General features: G+C 37.9%; 1 protein-coding gene across 9 annotated transcripts in view; it reads left to right on the top strand.

Annotated features, from left to right (window-relative positions):
- Pbrm1 (polybromo 1) overlaps positions 1-13125 on the top strand; it is a 92929-nt gene that overhangs the window by 59299 nt on the left and 20505 nt on the right. For 7 of the 9 annotated variants that reach the window (XM_077796200.1, XM_077796202.1, XM_077796201.1 and 4 more), the window contains 5 exons: positions 895-1080; positions 2489-2646; positions 3208-3471; positions 5948-6093; positions 8418-8575. In XM_077796200.1, the coding sequence (XP_077652326.1) occupies positions 895-1080; positions 2489-2646; positions 3208-3471; positions 5948-6093; positions 8418-8575 (912 nt within the window). The remainder of the gene's footprint in view (positions 1-894; positions 1081-2488; positions 2647-3207; positions 3472-5947; positions 6094-8417; positions 8576-13125) is intronic. The other 2 variants (XM_077796208.1, XM_077796205.1) reach the window with 1 other exon arrangement.

Below are 13125 nucleotides of genomic sequence, written 5' to 3'. Positions count from 1 at the left end.
AAATCATTTTAAATGCTTATTCCCAGTTCTTTTATTTATGTAAAATTATCCTAAGGAAGTTATCAAATAGGTGGGCGAAGCATTATCCTCACCACCACCAACAACCAAAAAACACTCTGTGGTATTTGCAAATGATAGCTTATACTGGAACTATGAAAATGTTTTATTTAACAAAAATAAAAGTCTTTATTGAACAAAAGCATTTTATTTCAGAAAATATTAATGATATATTGTGTATATGTATGTCCATACACACACACATACACACACATATATGGTTTACAGAATACACGTATTCCATATTTTCTCAATTCTAAAACTCCATTAATTGTGACATAACCATGTAATAACTGTTAGGAAAAACTTTTTCAGGAACATTAGGATAGAGTAGAAGTACATCAGATGTTTTCTCTAGGATTACATGATCTATAAGTGACTTATTTTCTTCCTTATACCTTTCTGAATTACTGAAAATGACTGGCATATATTACTAAGGTGATTATTTTTAATGTATAGAATCTCACGGGTTTATTGAAATTAATGGCAGTTGATTATAATTCAAAAATGCAATTTTGAGGTTGGGTGTGGTGATGCACACATGTAGTCCTAGCTACTTAGAAGGCAGGAGGATCATTGGAGCCCATGAATTTAAGACCAGCTTGAGACCAATTTAAAAAAAAAAAAAAAGCTTGAGCAACATTGCAGGACCCCTACACACCCCCCACCCCCAATAAGGCAATATTGAAAATGTGAAGATCATACTATTTTTTCTGACTATTCCCTTTGAATGTGACAAACAGAATTAAATGTATTATTGTATGTTGTTTGAATCTTGCATCTGATTGCAGCATTTTCTTTTATTAAATACCTTTTTTTTTTTTTTTTTAACACAAGAAGCTGAAAAGAGTGAAGATTCGTCAGGTGCTACTGGCCTGTCAGGCTTACATCGCACATATAGCCAGGACTGCAGCTTTAAGAACAGCATGTACCATGTTGGAGATTATGTCTATGTGGAACCTGCAGAAGCCAACCTACAACCACATATAGTCTGTATTGAGAGACTGTGGGAAGATTCAGCTGGTAAGTTTATTTTAAATCAAAGGTACATTGGGAAGATGTGGCTCTTTTATTTCTTTTTGCTCCTCAAGAAAGAAATTTTAATTCAGATATTTTATGCCTTCCAATTATAGTTTTTCTCTTGTCTCAATAAATGTAATCATATCAGTAAATGTGAATACATACCCTCCTTATAAACCCAGAGTATAACACTGTTGGGCAGCATCAGTGTCATAGTTGAATGAGAAAAATAAGTTTTTTAAAATTTAGTTGAAATTTATTCATTCAACTGATAACCTATTAAAAACACATTTTTTAACCAAATGCTCTGTAGGATGGCAGAGATTCAGAACAGAAAGGTTTGGGCTGGAGATAAGAAAAATAAATTATTATAGAAAGACACTGTGCTTTGGCTTAGAATTTGTCATTGATAAATCTTTCTAGAAAAATGGCCTTTGAGACATGGAGAATGAAGAGAAGTTAATTAAACCAGCCAAGTGCAACTCAAGAGGCTGAGGCAGGAGGATCACAAGTTCAAAGCCAGTCTCAACAAACTAGCAAGGCCCTATGCAATTTAATGAGACCCTCTCTCAAAATAAAAAGGGCTGGGGATATGGTTCAATGGTCAAGCACCCTAGATTCAATCCCTGGTACCAAAAAAAGAGGAAAAAAAGTTAATGAAACCCAAGACAGGGGAAAATGTAATCCAGGCAATCTAGTTTTGTCAATTGCCCATCCTGAGATATTTTTTAATTCCTTCAGCTGTACACTATGAGTATATCTGTATATATCCTTACTAAACCACAGAACTTAAGTGTGTGTTGACCCCAACAGATCGCATTACCTTTCTTTTTCTACATAATGCATGTCTTTGAATGTAAGCGGAAAAGTGGCATTTTTTTTTTTTTTAGTTCTCCTCCTACTTCACAATTTTAAAGTATAATTCCTTATAAGGTAATTATATTAAGAAATTAGGAAATTGTCTTCTGAAAAAACACAGTGCTATATGTTTAGACCATGGCATAATGACTTGATGGATTATTTCCTCATTTATTTATTTTTTTAAACAGTTTTTTTTTGTAGTTGTAGATGGACATCATCGCTTAATTTTGTTTATTTTTTGTGGTGCTGAGGATTGAATGCAGTGCCTCACGTGCTAGACAAGCACTCTGCCACTGAGCTGCATCCCTAGCCCTTAAAATATATTTTTTAGATTTTTTTTTTAGTTGTAGATGGCGCAATACCTTTATTTTATTTATTTATTTACTTACTTACTTACTTACTTATTTATTTATTTTATGTGATGCTGAGGATTGAACTCAGTGCCCCACACGTGCTAGGCAAACAGTCTACCACTTAGCCAGCCCCTGTTTCCTCATTTTGACAAGAATGTGTGGTTTCTGTTAATGATGATTCTCTCTCTGTTTTTGAGGTGAAAAATGGTTGTATGGCTGTTGGTTTTATCGGCCAAATGAAACATTCCATCTGGCTACACGAAAATTTCTAGAAAAAGAAGTTTTTAAGAGTGACTATTACAATAAAGTTCCTGTTAGTAAAATTCTAGGCAAATGTGTGGTCATGTTTGTCAAGGTAAGAAAATCAATTAGTTCTAAAAATATCAATCATTTGCTCGGGATAAAATTTAAACTGTTTTTAAGCTGTATCTGTATAGCTCTATGTGGAGATTTGGGGAGAAATTAACCAGAATATGGTTGCAAAAGACCATTTCCTGCCTACACTTATTAACTGTGTGAAGTTAACTTATTGCCAGGCTAATTTTAAGAGTGATATTTTCTGAAAATAATCACTATACATTATTAGTTTGGTTTTTAGGTAATAAGGTGTACTTTTTGTTTATCTGTCTGATAGAGGTACATGAGTCCTGTCCAAAGCTGTTGACTTCTAACTCTGTGAAATATTAATATATTCTCAAAGGGTAATCGATAAGCTAAATGGAATTGTTCATATTATAAGTTAAAGGGTATATGTTTAATCATTTCAGTAGGCAAGGAAATATTCCTAGATCTCTAGTTATTTACTGGTTTGTTGCTAGAAAGTCTTCATAGTTTAACCTTTATTTGGTTGATTAGTATTACTTTTTTGTTTTTGTTCAGAAAATTTACCTGACTTGTCTCGTTTTATGTCCCATAGGAATACTTTAAATTATGCCCAGAAAGCTTTCGAGATGAGGATGTTTTTGTCTGTGAATCACGGTATTCTGCTAAAACCAAATCTTTTAAGAAAATTAAATTGTGGACTATGCCCATCAGTTCAGTTAGGTTTGTCCCTCGAGATGTACCTCTGCCTGTGGTTCGAGTTGCCTCTGTATTTGCAAATGCAGATAAAGGGGATGATGAGAAGAATACAGATAACTCAGAGGACAGTCGAGTTGAAGATAATTTTAACTTGGAAAAGGTATGTAGATAACAAACACAAAAAAAAGAATTTTACACCTCCAAATATCTGTTCCAGAAGACAAGTGATTAAAGTATTCAAACTCAGAAAATGATTGACAGTATGAAACCTTAGCCGAACAGAGAGGAGGAAACTCAGAGGAAGGGGGGGGGGGGGACTTACTACTTAAAAAAAAAAAAGAGTAGAAGCAAAAAATAGAGAGTTTAAAAAGTAAATCCAGAGACTGGAGATGTAGTCACTGGTAGAGTACTTGTGTAGAATTCTTGAGGCCCTGGATTCATTTCCCAGTACCATAAGACCAATAATCTTTAAATAAATAAAAGTAAATTTAAGAGCTAATTCTTTGACAAGTCCAATGAAATAAACTATCAACTCTCTTAATAAAGGTAAAAGAGGCCGAATATGTTGGTGTACCAACAACTTAGGAGGCTAAGGCAGGAGGATTGCAAGTTTGAGACCAGCCTCAGCAATTTAGCGAGATCCTGTCTAAAAATAAAAAGGGCTGGGAATGTGGTTCAGTGGTAAAGCACCCTGGGTTCAATCCCCAAAAAGTTCAAAAAAGGTGAAAGAAGATAGGGAGGGCAGTAAGCTCAGACAGACAAAAGGTGGATGAAATTTAGTCAGTACATTTTAAATAAATTTGGAAACCAAAATAAAATGAATAATTTTCTAGGATATGAATTGTCAAAGTGGAATCAGGAAGAGATACAGCACAAGTGAACAACATGAAGAAACTGAAAGTGTCAAAAAGCTAATCCCAAATAGTACTGAGCTTTCCTTTATTTAATTGAGGGGCGTATAATTTAAATGCTATTTGAACTGTTTCAGAGCATGGAGAAAAAGAAAACTCCCCAGTTGTTATAAAGCCAAAACAATCTGGATTCCACAATTTGAAAATAAAAAGCAGAAAATTATTGCTCAGTCTCATTTATGAATACCAGGCCAAAAATTTCTTAGGGGAAATTATTTTTCAAGTGAAATCAAATTATTTTTTTAGAAAACTTGACCAAAGAAAGAGGAGTACATTCTAGGAATGCAAGCATTGTTCAAATTACAAAAGTCTTTACATGTCATTATGTTAATAATTCTGTGTAGGTAAGCATGAATTATATTATTTAAGCTTCTGAACAATTCTGTTTGGTGGGCACACTGTCGGTGATCTTTATATTATAGATGGGGAAACTAAGGCACAAGAGGTCAAGTAACTTGCCCATCCTCACAGCAGCTAATAGGTAACAGATCCAGCAGTTTATTCAAAAACATTATGAGTGTTTATTACACAGGTTCTACTATTCCTTTTCATGTCGGCATAAAGAGTAAAACTTTAAAGTCTGTCAGTTGTTAATGTGAAGAAACTAAGAGGCAGCAGAGAGTGCCAGGCTTCTAGCTTTAGCTCTCTTCTTTCTTCTGTATTTTTTTCCTAGAGTAGAAGTGTACTCCTTGGGTTGGGTGATAAGAGACCAGATTGGGAGGATTAATGGGCCCTTAAGGGCAGAGTGGCAAAAAGGGAGGAGTCCTGACAGGGAAGGAAGGCTTCTAACGTGGACTCTCTTCCTTTCCACTCTGGGTGGTGTGGGTTCCTGTGGCTTCTGCACCTTCCACGTTCCTGGTCTGTTCTTACCTACCTTTCCAGGGATGTTTAACTAGTCTCAAGAAGAGAGGGTTGTATCAAGTTTTCCAAAGCCAATCTTATCCTGTCACTCTGGTGCATCTCCTAAAATTTGTCTGTTCTCCTCTTTCCTACTTTGTCTGGGATAAGTTTGCTGGGCACTTCTGTGGTGTGAGGAGGGAGTCCTCCTGTTGTCCTGATGAGTGAATCTCCTGGTCAAGGGAGTTCCCAGTTGTCTTGTTTCTTCAAAGACTTAATCAGTGGTTAAAACTGAAAAGATGGAGACAAACTCTTTCTGTACACAAATAAGTCACAAAGGCTGGGCAACTACCAACTTACTTGATTTCTCGTTCTTGGAGGTGACAAAAAGGAAGTATTACTTTTCAGAATGGACAGTAAATGAACTTTGCCACCCTAAAAATTGAATGGCTGAATTTATATTTAAAAAAAAAAGTTTAAAAACCAATAAAAGGAATTGAGGGAGCTCAAGTAAGTGCAATAAATGGGGAGCTTATATGAAGTTTGCTTCTTATACACTATCTATAAAAGTATGTGAAATTTTCCAATTCTGAATGCTAATAAGTCCTTGCCAGACTCAAAGATACAGAAATTGGAAAGAGGGAGAGGGGATAAAAGCATCTTAGGCTAACGTTATTTTATGAAAAATATCTAGAAATTTTAATGATTACTGCAGTTTAATTTCAACCACCTAACTTTTTGGTTTCTTAACCTTCATCAAAACTTCTACTTAAGTTTTTTTTTTTTTTTTCCCTTACATTGATGTGAAGGAAAGTCCTGCTTTCTTTTCTTCTCTGTCCTGTCCTTCATGGTTGGCTGCTTTTCTTTAGCCAGTTTCCTTTACCACAGGAAAAAGAAGATGTCCCTGTGGAAATGTCCAACGGTGAACCAGGTTGCCACTACTTTGAGCAGCTTCGTTACAATGACATGTGGCTGAAGGTTGGCGATTGTGTCTTCATCAAGTCCCATGGTCTGGTGCGCCCCCGCGTGGGCAGGTGAATATCCTTGAAATAGGGAAGATAAAGTTGACTCTGAGGTTTGGGGCTAGTAGACATGAATAATTAAGACATAAGTCCCTCCCCTGGCAATTTGTCTAGCTGCTTTTCACACCGTGCTTCCCCTGCTTTCACCTCTAAAAACACATTTTTTACATTCTTCCCACCATTTACTTAACTCTCAGCTCAGAAATCTCCCTGCCCATTTTGTATGGTAATTCTAAGCTTAAATTTGAAATAGTACATCCTTAAAGAACCCTTTCCTTTACCTATATACTGGCTTGTCTCCCAGTTTCCCATTCCCCTAGGCACTATGTTTTTCCTTGTTAGAAATAAGAGTATCATGGGGCTGGGGTTTAGTGGCTCAGTGGCAGAGCACTCGCCTAGCATGCATGAGGCACTGGGTTCGATCCTTAGCACCACATAAATGTACAATAAAGATATTGTGTCTACCCAAAATTAAAAATAAATATTAAAAAAAAGAAAGAGTATCACACATGGATATTTATATTGTCTAGTTTCCATACCTTGGATTTCCAGATACCCTGCAAATAGGAACTCTCTGTTTTTGCTCAACTTTGTATTCTCTGCTGAAATCAGTGCATGAAACATAGTAGGGGCTCATATATTTATGAACAAGTAAATTGATGTAAGGAAGGTTAGATGGCAAAAGTTCAAGGAGTCAGGTACTCAGTTGGTCATTAGGATTATGGTTAAGAACAATGGTATTTGAAGGCTAGAGATGAAACTCAGTAGTAGAGTACTTCCCTAGCATGCTAGAGGCCCTGGCTTTGATTCCTAGTGCTACAAACAGGAAAACAAAACAAAAAAAAACCCAGTAGTTGGTTCTAGGAGATCTTGGTTAAGCTCTGCTAGTTGCATGTTCTTAAGTACATGAGTTGCCTCTATTTCTGTTTCCTCCTCATTGTACATCAATCAGTAACCACTTACTATATTATTTGCCAGGCTCTGAGAATACATTAGTTTATAAAACAGATGTTCTTAGTCCCATGGAACTTTGTTCTGGTGAGAAGATAAACAATAAACATCTTTAATAAGTAGAATTGTAGTGCAGTGGATCATGATATATGCTGTTGAAAAAATAGAGCTGGGTGAAGAGAGATGTGTACAGTGAGAGCAGGGAGAATGGTCTAGAGCACAGGCCTCATTAAGAAGCTGGCATTTGAGCCAATGTTTGAAGAAACAGAAGGAGTAAGAATTCTGAAAGTACAGGGGAAAAGCATTCCAGGGAGAAGTGAACAGATTTTGTAAAGGCCTGAGAGAAAAGTATGCCAGGCCTGTTCAAACCAGCAGAAGTTGCAACTAGCAGAGTGAGCCAGGGAAGAGTTAGTTGGGAAGAGCCAGTGGTAGTGAGCAAATCATGTAGGGCTTCAAAAACCATTGTAGGGACTTATACTATTATGGAGTTAAATGGAGTAACACTGTATTGTTTCAAGCACAGAGTGACATTTGACTTAGGTTGTAAGAGGATTATTCTGCCTGCTGGTTTTTAAGAATAGACTATCAAGAGTAGGAACAAGGAGATCTTACAGGCCGTTGAAAATAATCCAAGCAAGAATAATGGTGTCTCAGACCAGAGTGTTGCAAAGTGTACTACCTTGAAGGTCAAATTAATAATTTACTTAATAAATGGAATGTGAGGTCTGAGAGGCAGGGTGACTTGTGTGTTGGGCCTGAGGAACTGGAAGGTTAGAGTTACTATTAGCTAAAGAGAAGATGCTGCTTCATGCCAGGAACCACAAAAATATGGGACAATAATATCAACTTTATTGGTTGTGAGAAATAGTACAGTATCTGGTACATAGTACATGTTAATGTTTTGTTGTTGTTTCTAAGGAGGTGTTAATTGGCATTCATCAGTTTCTCAAGGAGTGAACCGGACTGGATCTTGACTTTCAAAAAGGTTATGAACCTTTGTGTTGAAGGAATGTCTGCCATTCATGTGATTCAACTCCAAATATAGAAATTGTGTGTCTTTATTGGATTTACAGGTCCAATAAAAGATGCTTAGTTCTAGTTTTATATGCATATTTCAGGAAGAAAATCTGAAAGTCAGATAAAACTATTAAATTACATATCTTGATATTATGGATATTTTTTTCAAATAAGTGGGACCCTGTGTTCTTTTTAAGTATCTTGTATGCTTAAAGGAGGAGGGCAATTAATGAAGTTATATAAATTTCAGTAAGACAAATACTGTTGAATGGCACATACTCTTTAAGTTTTGGCTAATAGAATTTTTACTAGATTAATCCTTCAAGAATGGAATTATCATGATGTAATTTCTCCATTTTCCCCCCAAGAATTGAAAAAGTGTGGGTCCGAGATGGAGCTGCATATTTTTATGGCCCCATTTTCATTCACCCAGAAGAAACAGAGCATGAGCCCACAAAAATGTTCTACAAAAAAGAAGTGTTTCTGAGTAATCTGGAAGAAACCTGTCCCATGACATGTATTCTGGGTAGGTATTTATATTTTTTCATTTAATCCATTAACTGCTTAAAATTTGATTGAATACTACTTTTGTGCTAGGTACTATTCTAGATGTTAGGTATATAGCAATAAGCAAAACAAAGTCTGTGCCATCTAAAAGACTTACATTGGGGCAAAGGTTGGTGAGTCCGTAAATAAATTAAAGAATAGATGTGTAGAATATCAAGCCATGGTTAGAGCTATAAATGAAAATAAAGTAAAAGGATTGAGGGTAGTGTTGAGACAAGGTCCTTTGTTCAGTAAATGCCTTGCTGCTAGGTGACATGTGAACAGAACCCTAGAGAAGTAAGGAAAAAGCCCATTTGAATATCAGGTTTTGCTCTCTTATAGGCGCAGCTAAAAGCCTTAAAGTAGAGTATCTGGGCATGTTCCAGACATATAGTATGAAAATTGGGTAACTGGAATAGAGCAGCGGTATATAAGGGAATGAGCTCTCTGAGGTAGCTGGGCATCCAGTCATAGTAGGCTTTGTAAACGATGGAGTGATTGAGCTTGGAGTGGATAGGAAGTCCTCAGAGGGGTTTGAGCACAGTGGTGGTATAAGCTGGTACGAATATTAGAAGGAGGAATCACTGTGGCTCTTGTAAGAATAAAGCAGGAGCTTGGCACAGTGTACATGTCTGTGTTCCTAGCCTCTTGGGAGGCTGAGGCAGGAGGATCACAAGTTCAAGCCAACCTGGGCAACTAGCAAGACTCTGTCTCAAAATAAAAATGGGGATAGGGATGTAGCTTAATAGTAGAGTGCTTGACTAGCATGCACAAGATCCTGGGTTCCCTCCCCAGTACTGCAAAATAACAGGGTTGAGGATATGTAGCTCAGTGTTAGAGTGCCCCAAGTTCAATATTCAGTGTCACCAAAAAAACAAAACAAACAAAAAAAAGGCATAGTCCGCTGGGCACAGTAGTGCATGCCTGCCTATAAGCCCAGTGACTTGGGAGGCTAAAGCAGAAGAAGAATCGCAAGTTTGAGGCCAGCCTCAGCAGCTCAGTGAGGTCCTAAACAATTTAGCAAGACCCTTTCTCAAAATAAAAAGAGCTGGGGATGCAGCGTCCCAAGTTCAATACCCAGTACCAAAAAAACCTCATGGGGCCTCTCTGTCTATGGAGAGATGGCTCTTATTTGTCAGCTCTGACAAATAAACTCTCCTGTGTATCTCTTTAAAAAAAAAAGAAAGAAGGAAAGGAAAAAGAAAGAAAAGAAACTCATGGTCTGTGTTGGACTCTAAATCCTGGTAATCTTATTGTCGCTGTTGCGTGTTTTGGTTTTTGTTCTATCATTCTACTGAGTGTTCACATTATATTCTGTTTCCTACATCTGGTTGTATCCATCATCATATTTTGTTTTCAGTTATTGTGTTCTCTTGACCCTGAGTCACCTCTAGAGCTTACTTACAGGAGTTTTTACATCTTTTGTAATGGTTTCCTAAAAGATTATTAGTCTCACAAGTTTTATATTGATGACTTGTGCTTTTTGTTTTCTTGTTCTGGAAATTGACCCAGGACCTCATGAAAGTTAAGCATGTATTCTTATAGTGAGCTGTACCCCCAACCCCTGATTGCTCATAGTTTGGTTGTTTTGATTTTTGTTTGTTTGTTTGTTTTGTTTTTGCAGGATTGAACCCAGGGACTTGTGCATGCTAGGCAAGTACTCTACCACTGAGCTACTTCCCCATCCTGTTTTATGTTTATTTGAGACAGGCTTTCATTCAGTTGACTAAGCTGGCCTCAAACTTTGAATCCACTTGCTTTAGCCTCCTGAGTAGTTGGGAAGTATATTATGTCAGGCACAAAGACCCATACCTCTAATGCCAACTACTCAAGAGGCTGAGGCAGGAGTGTTGCAAGTTTGAGGCCAATCTAGGCAATTTAGCGAGACTGTGTCTCAAAATTAAAAAATAAAAAGGGCTGGGGATATAGCTAAGTTGTAGAGTGCTTTGCCTAGTATGCATGATGAGGTCCTGGGTTCATTCCCTACTACTGACAGAGGGTGAAGAGAAGATGTAATCCCAGCAGCTCAGGAGGCTAAGGCAGGAGGATGGCGAGTTCAAAGCCAGCCTCAGCAAAAGCAAGGTACTAAGCAACTCAGCGACATCCTGTCTCTAAATAAAATACAAAATAAGGCTGGGGATGTGACTCAGTAGTCAAGTGCCTCTGAGTTCAATCCCTGGTACAAAAAAAAAAAAGAAAGAAAGAAAGAAAGAAACTGGACATTTTGAATATTACAGTGTGGTAACTCTGAAAATCAGATTCTCCTTTCTTCTTAGGTTTTGTTGTTGTTGCTTTTTATGGATTGTAATTCTTTGTTCAGTAACATTTTTTAAATTGTGTCTTTATTGTGTGTGGTCACTGAAGTCTCTGTTCTCTCAGCTTAGTGATCAGATAGTGATTTGACAAAGGTTTTCTTAAATGCCTAGAGTCAAAAACTCCCAGTATTTGCAGCTGGATTCCCTGTGTGTGTTGGAGCACACCAACATTCAGCATTTAGCCATGCAGTTTACATCTCTACCTTTATTTCCTGCTTGCACAAAGCTCGAAGGTCAGCCACAGGTGAGAGTTTAGGGACTTCTCAGGTCTTTTCTGATCATGAACCCTACCGTTTACATATGCATGGCCTTCTAGGTTCCCAGATAATTATAGAAACTCAGAATCCTTATTTTCAAGTGGCAGAAGCAAGGAAACTGCCTACACTGCTGCAAGTGACAGGGGTGGAAGTGTCCCAACAATGGCACATATGGGCAGAAGGTGACACTCTACCCACCTTCCTGGGGACCTTAAGAGCCAAGGTGACAGGTGCAGGGCCCAGTGGAGGCATCAAGGTATTGCCACAGGAAGAAAAGATCTTTGTAGGCAAAGTACTGCAGCTGCCCACCAACGTAGCCAGTGATGTCAAGTGACTGGAGAAAGCAACTACCAATCCCTCCATAGAGCTCAAAGGAGTGTGCTGCCTCTACCACTGTGTTTATACGAGTTTAAAAGACCCTAAAAGTGGGCTTGGGGTGTGGCTCAGTGGTACTGCGCTTGCCTGGCCTGTGTGAGGTCCTGGGTTGGATCCCCAGCACACCAGACACACACATACACACACCAAAAAAAAAAAAAAAAGAAAGAAAAGAATAAGAAGATCCCCAAAGTGTTAGTAACCCATCACAAATTAATATCTGCTTATTCCAGGAATGATACTGAAACAATCTCTGGAGAGAATATCCAAGATAAAGATGTCCCAATTATTCTAAAACATAGAGATGCAATATTCCCAGCAGTAGCCATCTTGCTCTCCTACTGTATGGAGTGGATTGTGGTCTAGACCAACATGAAAGACTTATAGACAGAATTCTGGAAAATCTTGGTGTGAACTTATTGAAGGTGGAACAAATGTTATTAACAATGAACTCTGTCATGTTTGAATTATGTTTAGAAGGCAAATGTTGAGCCAGGCATGGTGACTTATTCCTATAGTCCCAAGTCTACTCAGTCCAGAGGATCACTTGAGCCTAGGAGTTTGAAGCCAGTCTGAGCAACATAATGAGACCTTTTCTCAAAAATAATAGAAGAGCCATGTAATCCCAGCAACTTCGGAGGCTGAGGCAGGAGGATCATAAGTTCAGGGCCAACCTCAGCAATTTAGCAAGACCCTTTCACAAAATGAAAAATTTAAAAACAGGGAAAAAAAATATGTAGCCAGGCATGGTGGTACACATCTTTAATCCCAGGTACTCAGGAGGCTGAGGCAGGAGGATTTCAATTTTGAGACTAGCCTCAGCAACATAGCAAGACCCTATCTCAAAATAAAATGGTCTGGATGGGGCTGGGTTGTGGCTCAGATAGAGCACTTGCCTAGCATGTGAGGCACTGGGTTCGATTCTCAGCACCACATATAAATGAATAAAATAAAAAGGTCCATTAACAACTAAAAAAAAGTATTAAATAAAAATAAAATGGGCTGGATATGTAACTTAGTGGTAAAGTGCCCTTGGGTTTAATCCCCACTACTGGAAAAGGGGAAAAAAATAGAAGGAAGGAAGATGTTATATTGAACAAAGAGGAAAAAGAACAAGTGGATGAAGCTCCATGGTAGCATCTCATGGTGACGGACTTTCCTGAGAGCAGAGCCACAAGATCCCTTTGACTGAATTACTCTATACCATGGAGTAGTTAATTGAGCTTTCAGAAGGCCCAACTGTAGACATCTCTAATCAAGCAAAGGCCCACTAGACAAGACAGGGACCCTCCAAGACTGCTACTGAGACTAATACAGTAAATAAAGAGGTCAGAGATAAGCCAACAAAAATCTTCAAGAAGATTCAGAGGAAAGAGAATTTGGAGCTGATGCTCAGTTTCATTTCCCTGATGGAGATGAAATTCAATGAAAAGGAAGTTATAGATACCCTCAGAATGAACAACAGCCAGCAAAGTAGCTGAGACACCAGTATCTCCTCTAGTCTTACCCCCAACACCTGTTCTGTAGATTAAACCCAAGGGAGTTTTGCCACCCATTGAGCCACATTACCAATCCTTTCTATT

The sequence above is a fragment of the Urocitellus parryii genome, chromosome 3 (genome assembly GCF_045843805.1).
Source record: "Urocitellus parryii isolate mUroPar1 chromosome 3, mUroPar1.hap1, whole genome shotgun sequence".
NCBI lineage: Eukaryota > Metazoa > Chordata > Mammalia > Rodentia > Sciuridae > Urocitellus > Urocitellus parryii.
The sequence above is the reverse complement of the archived record's forward strand: the minus strand, read 5'-3'. Positions and strand labels throughout refer to the sequence as shown.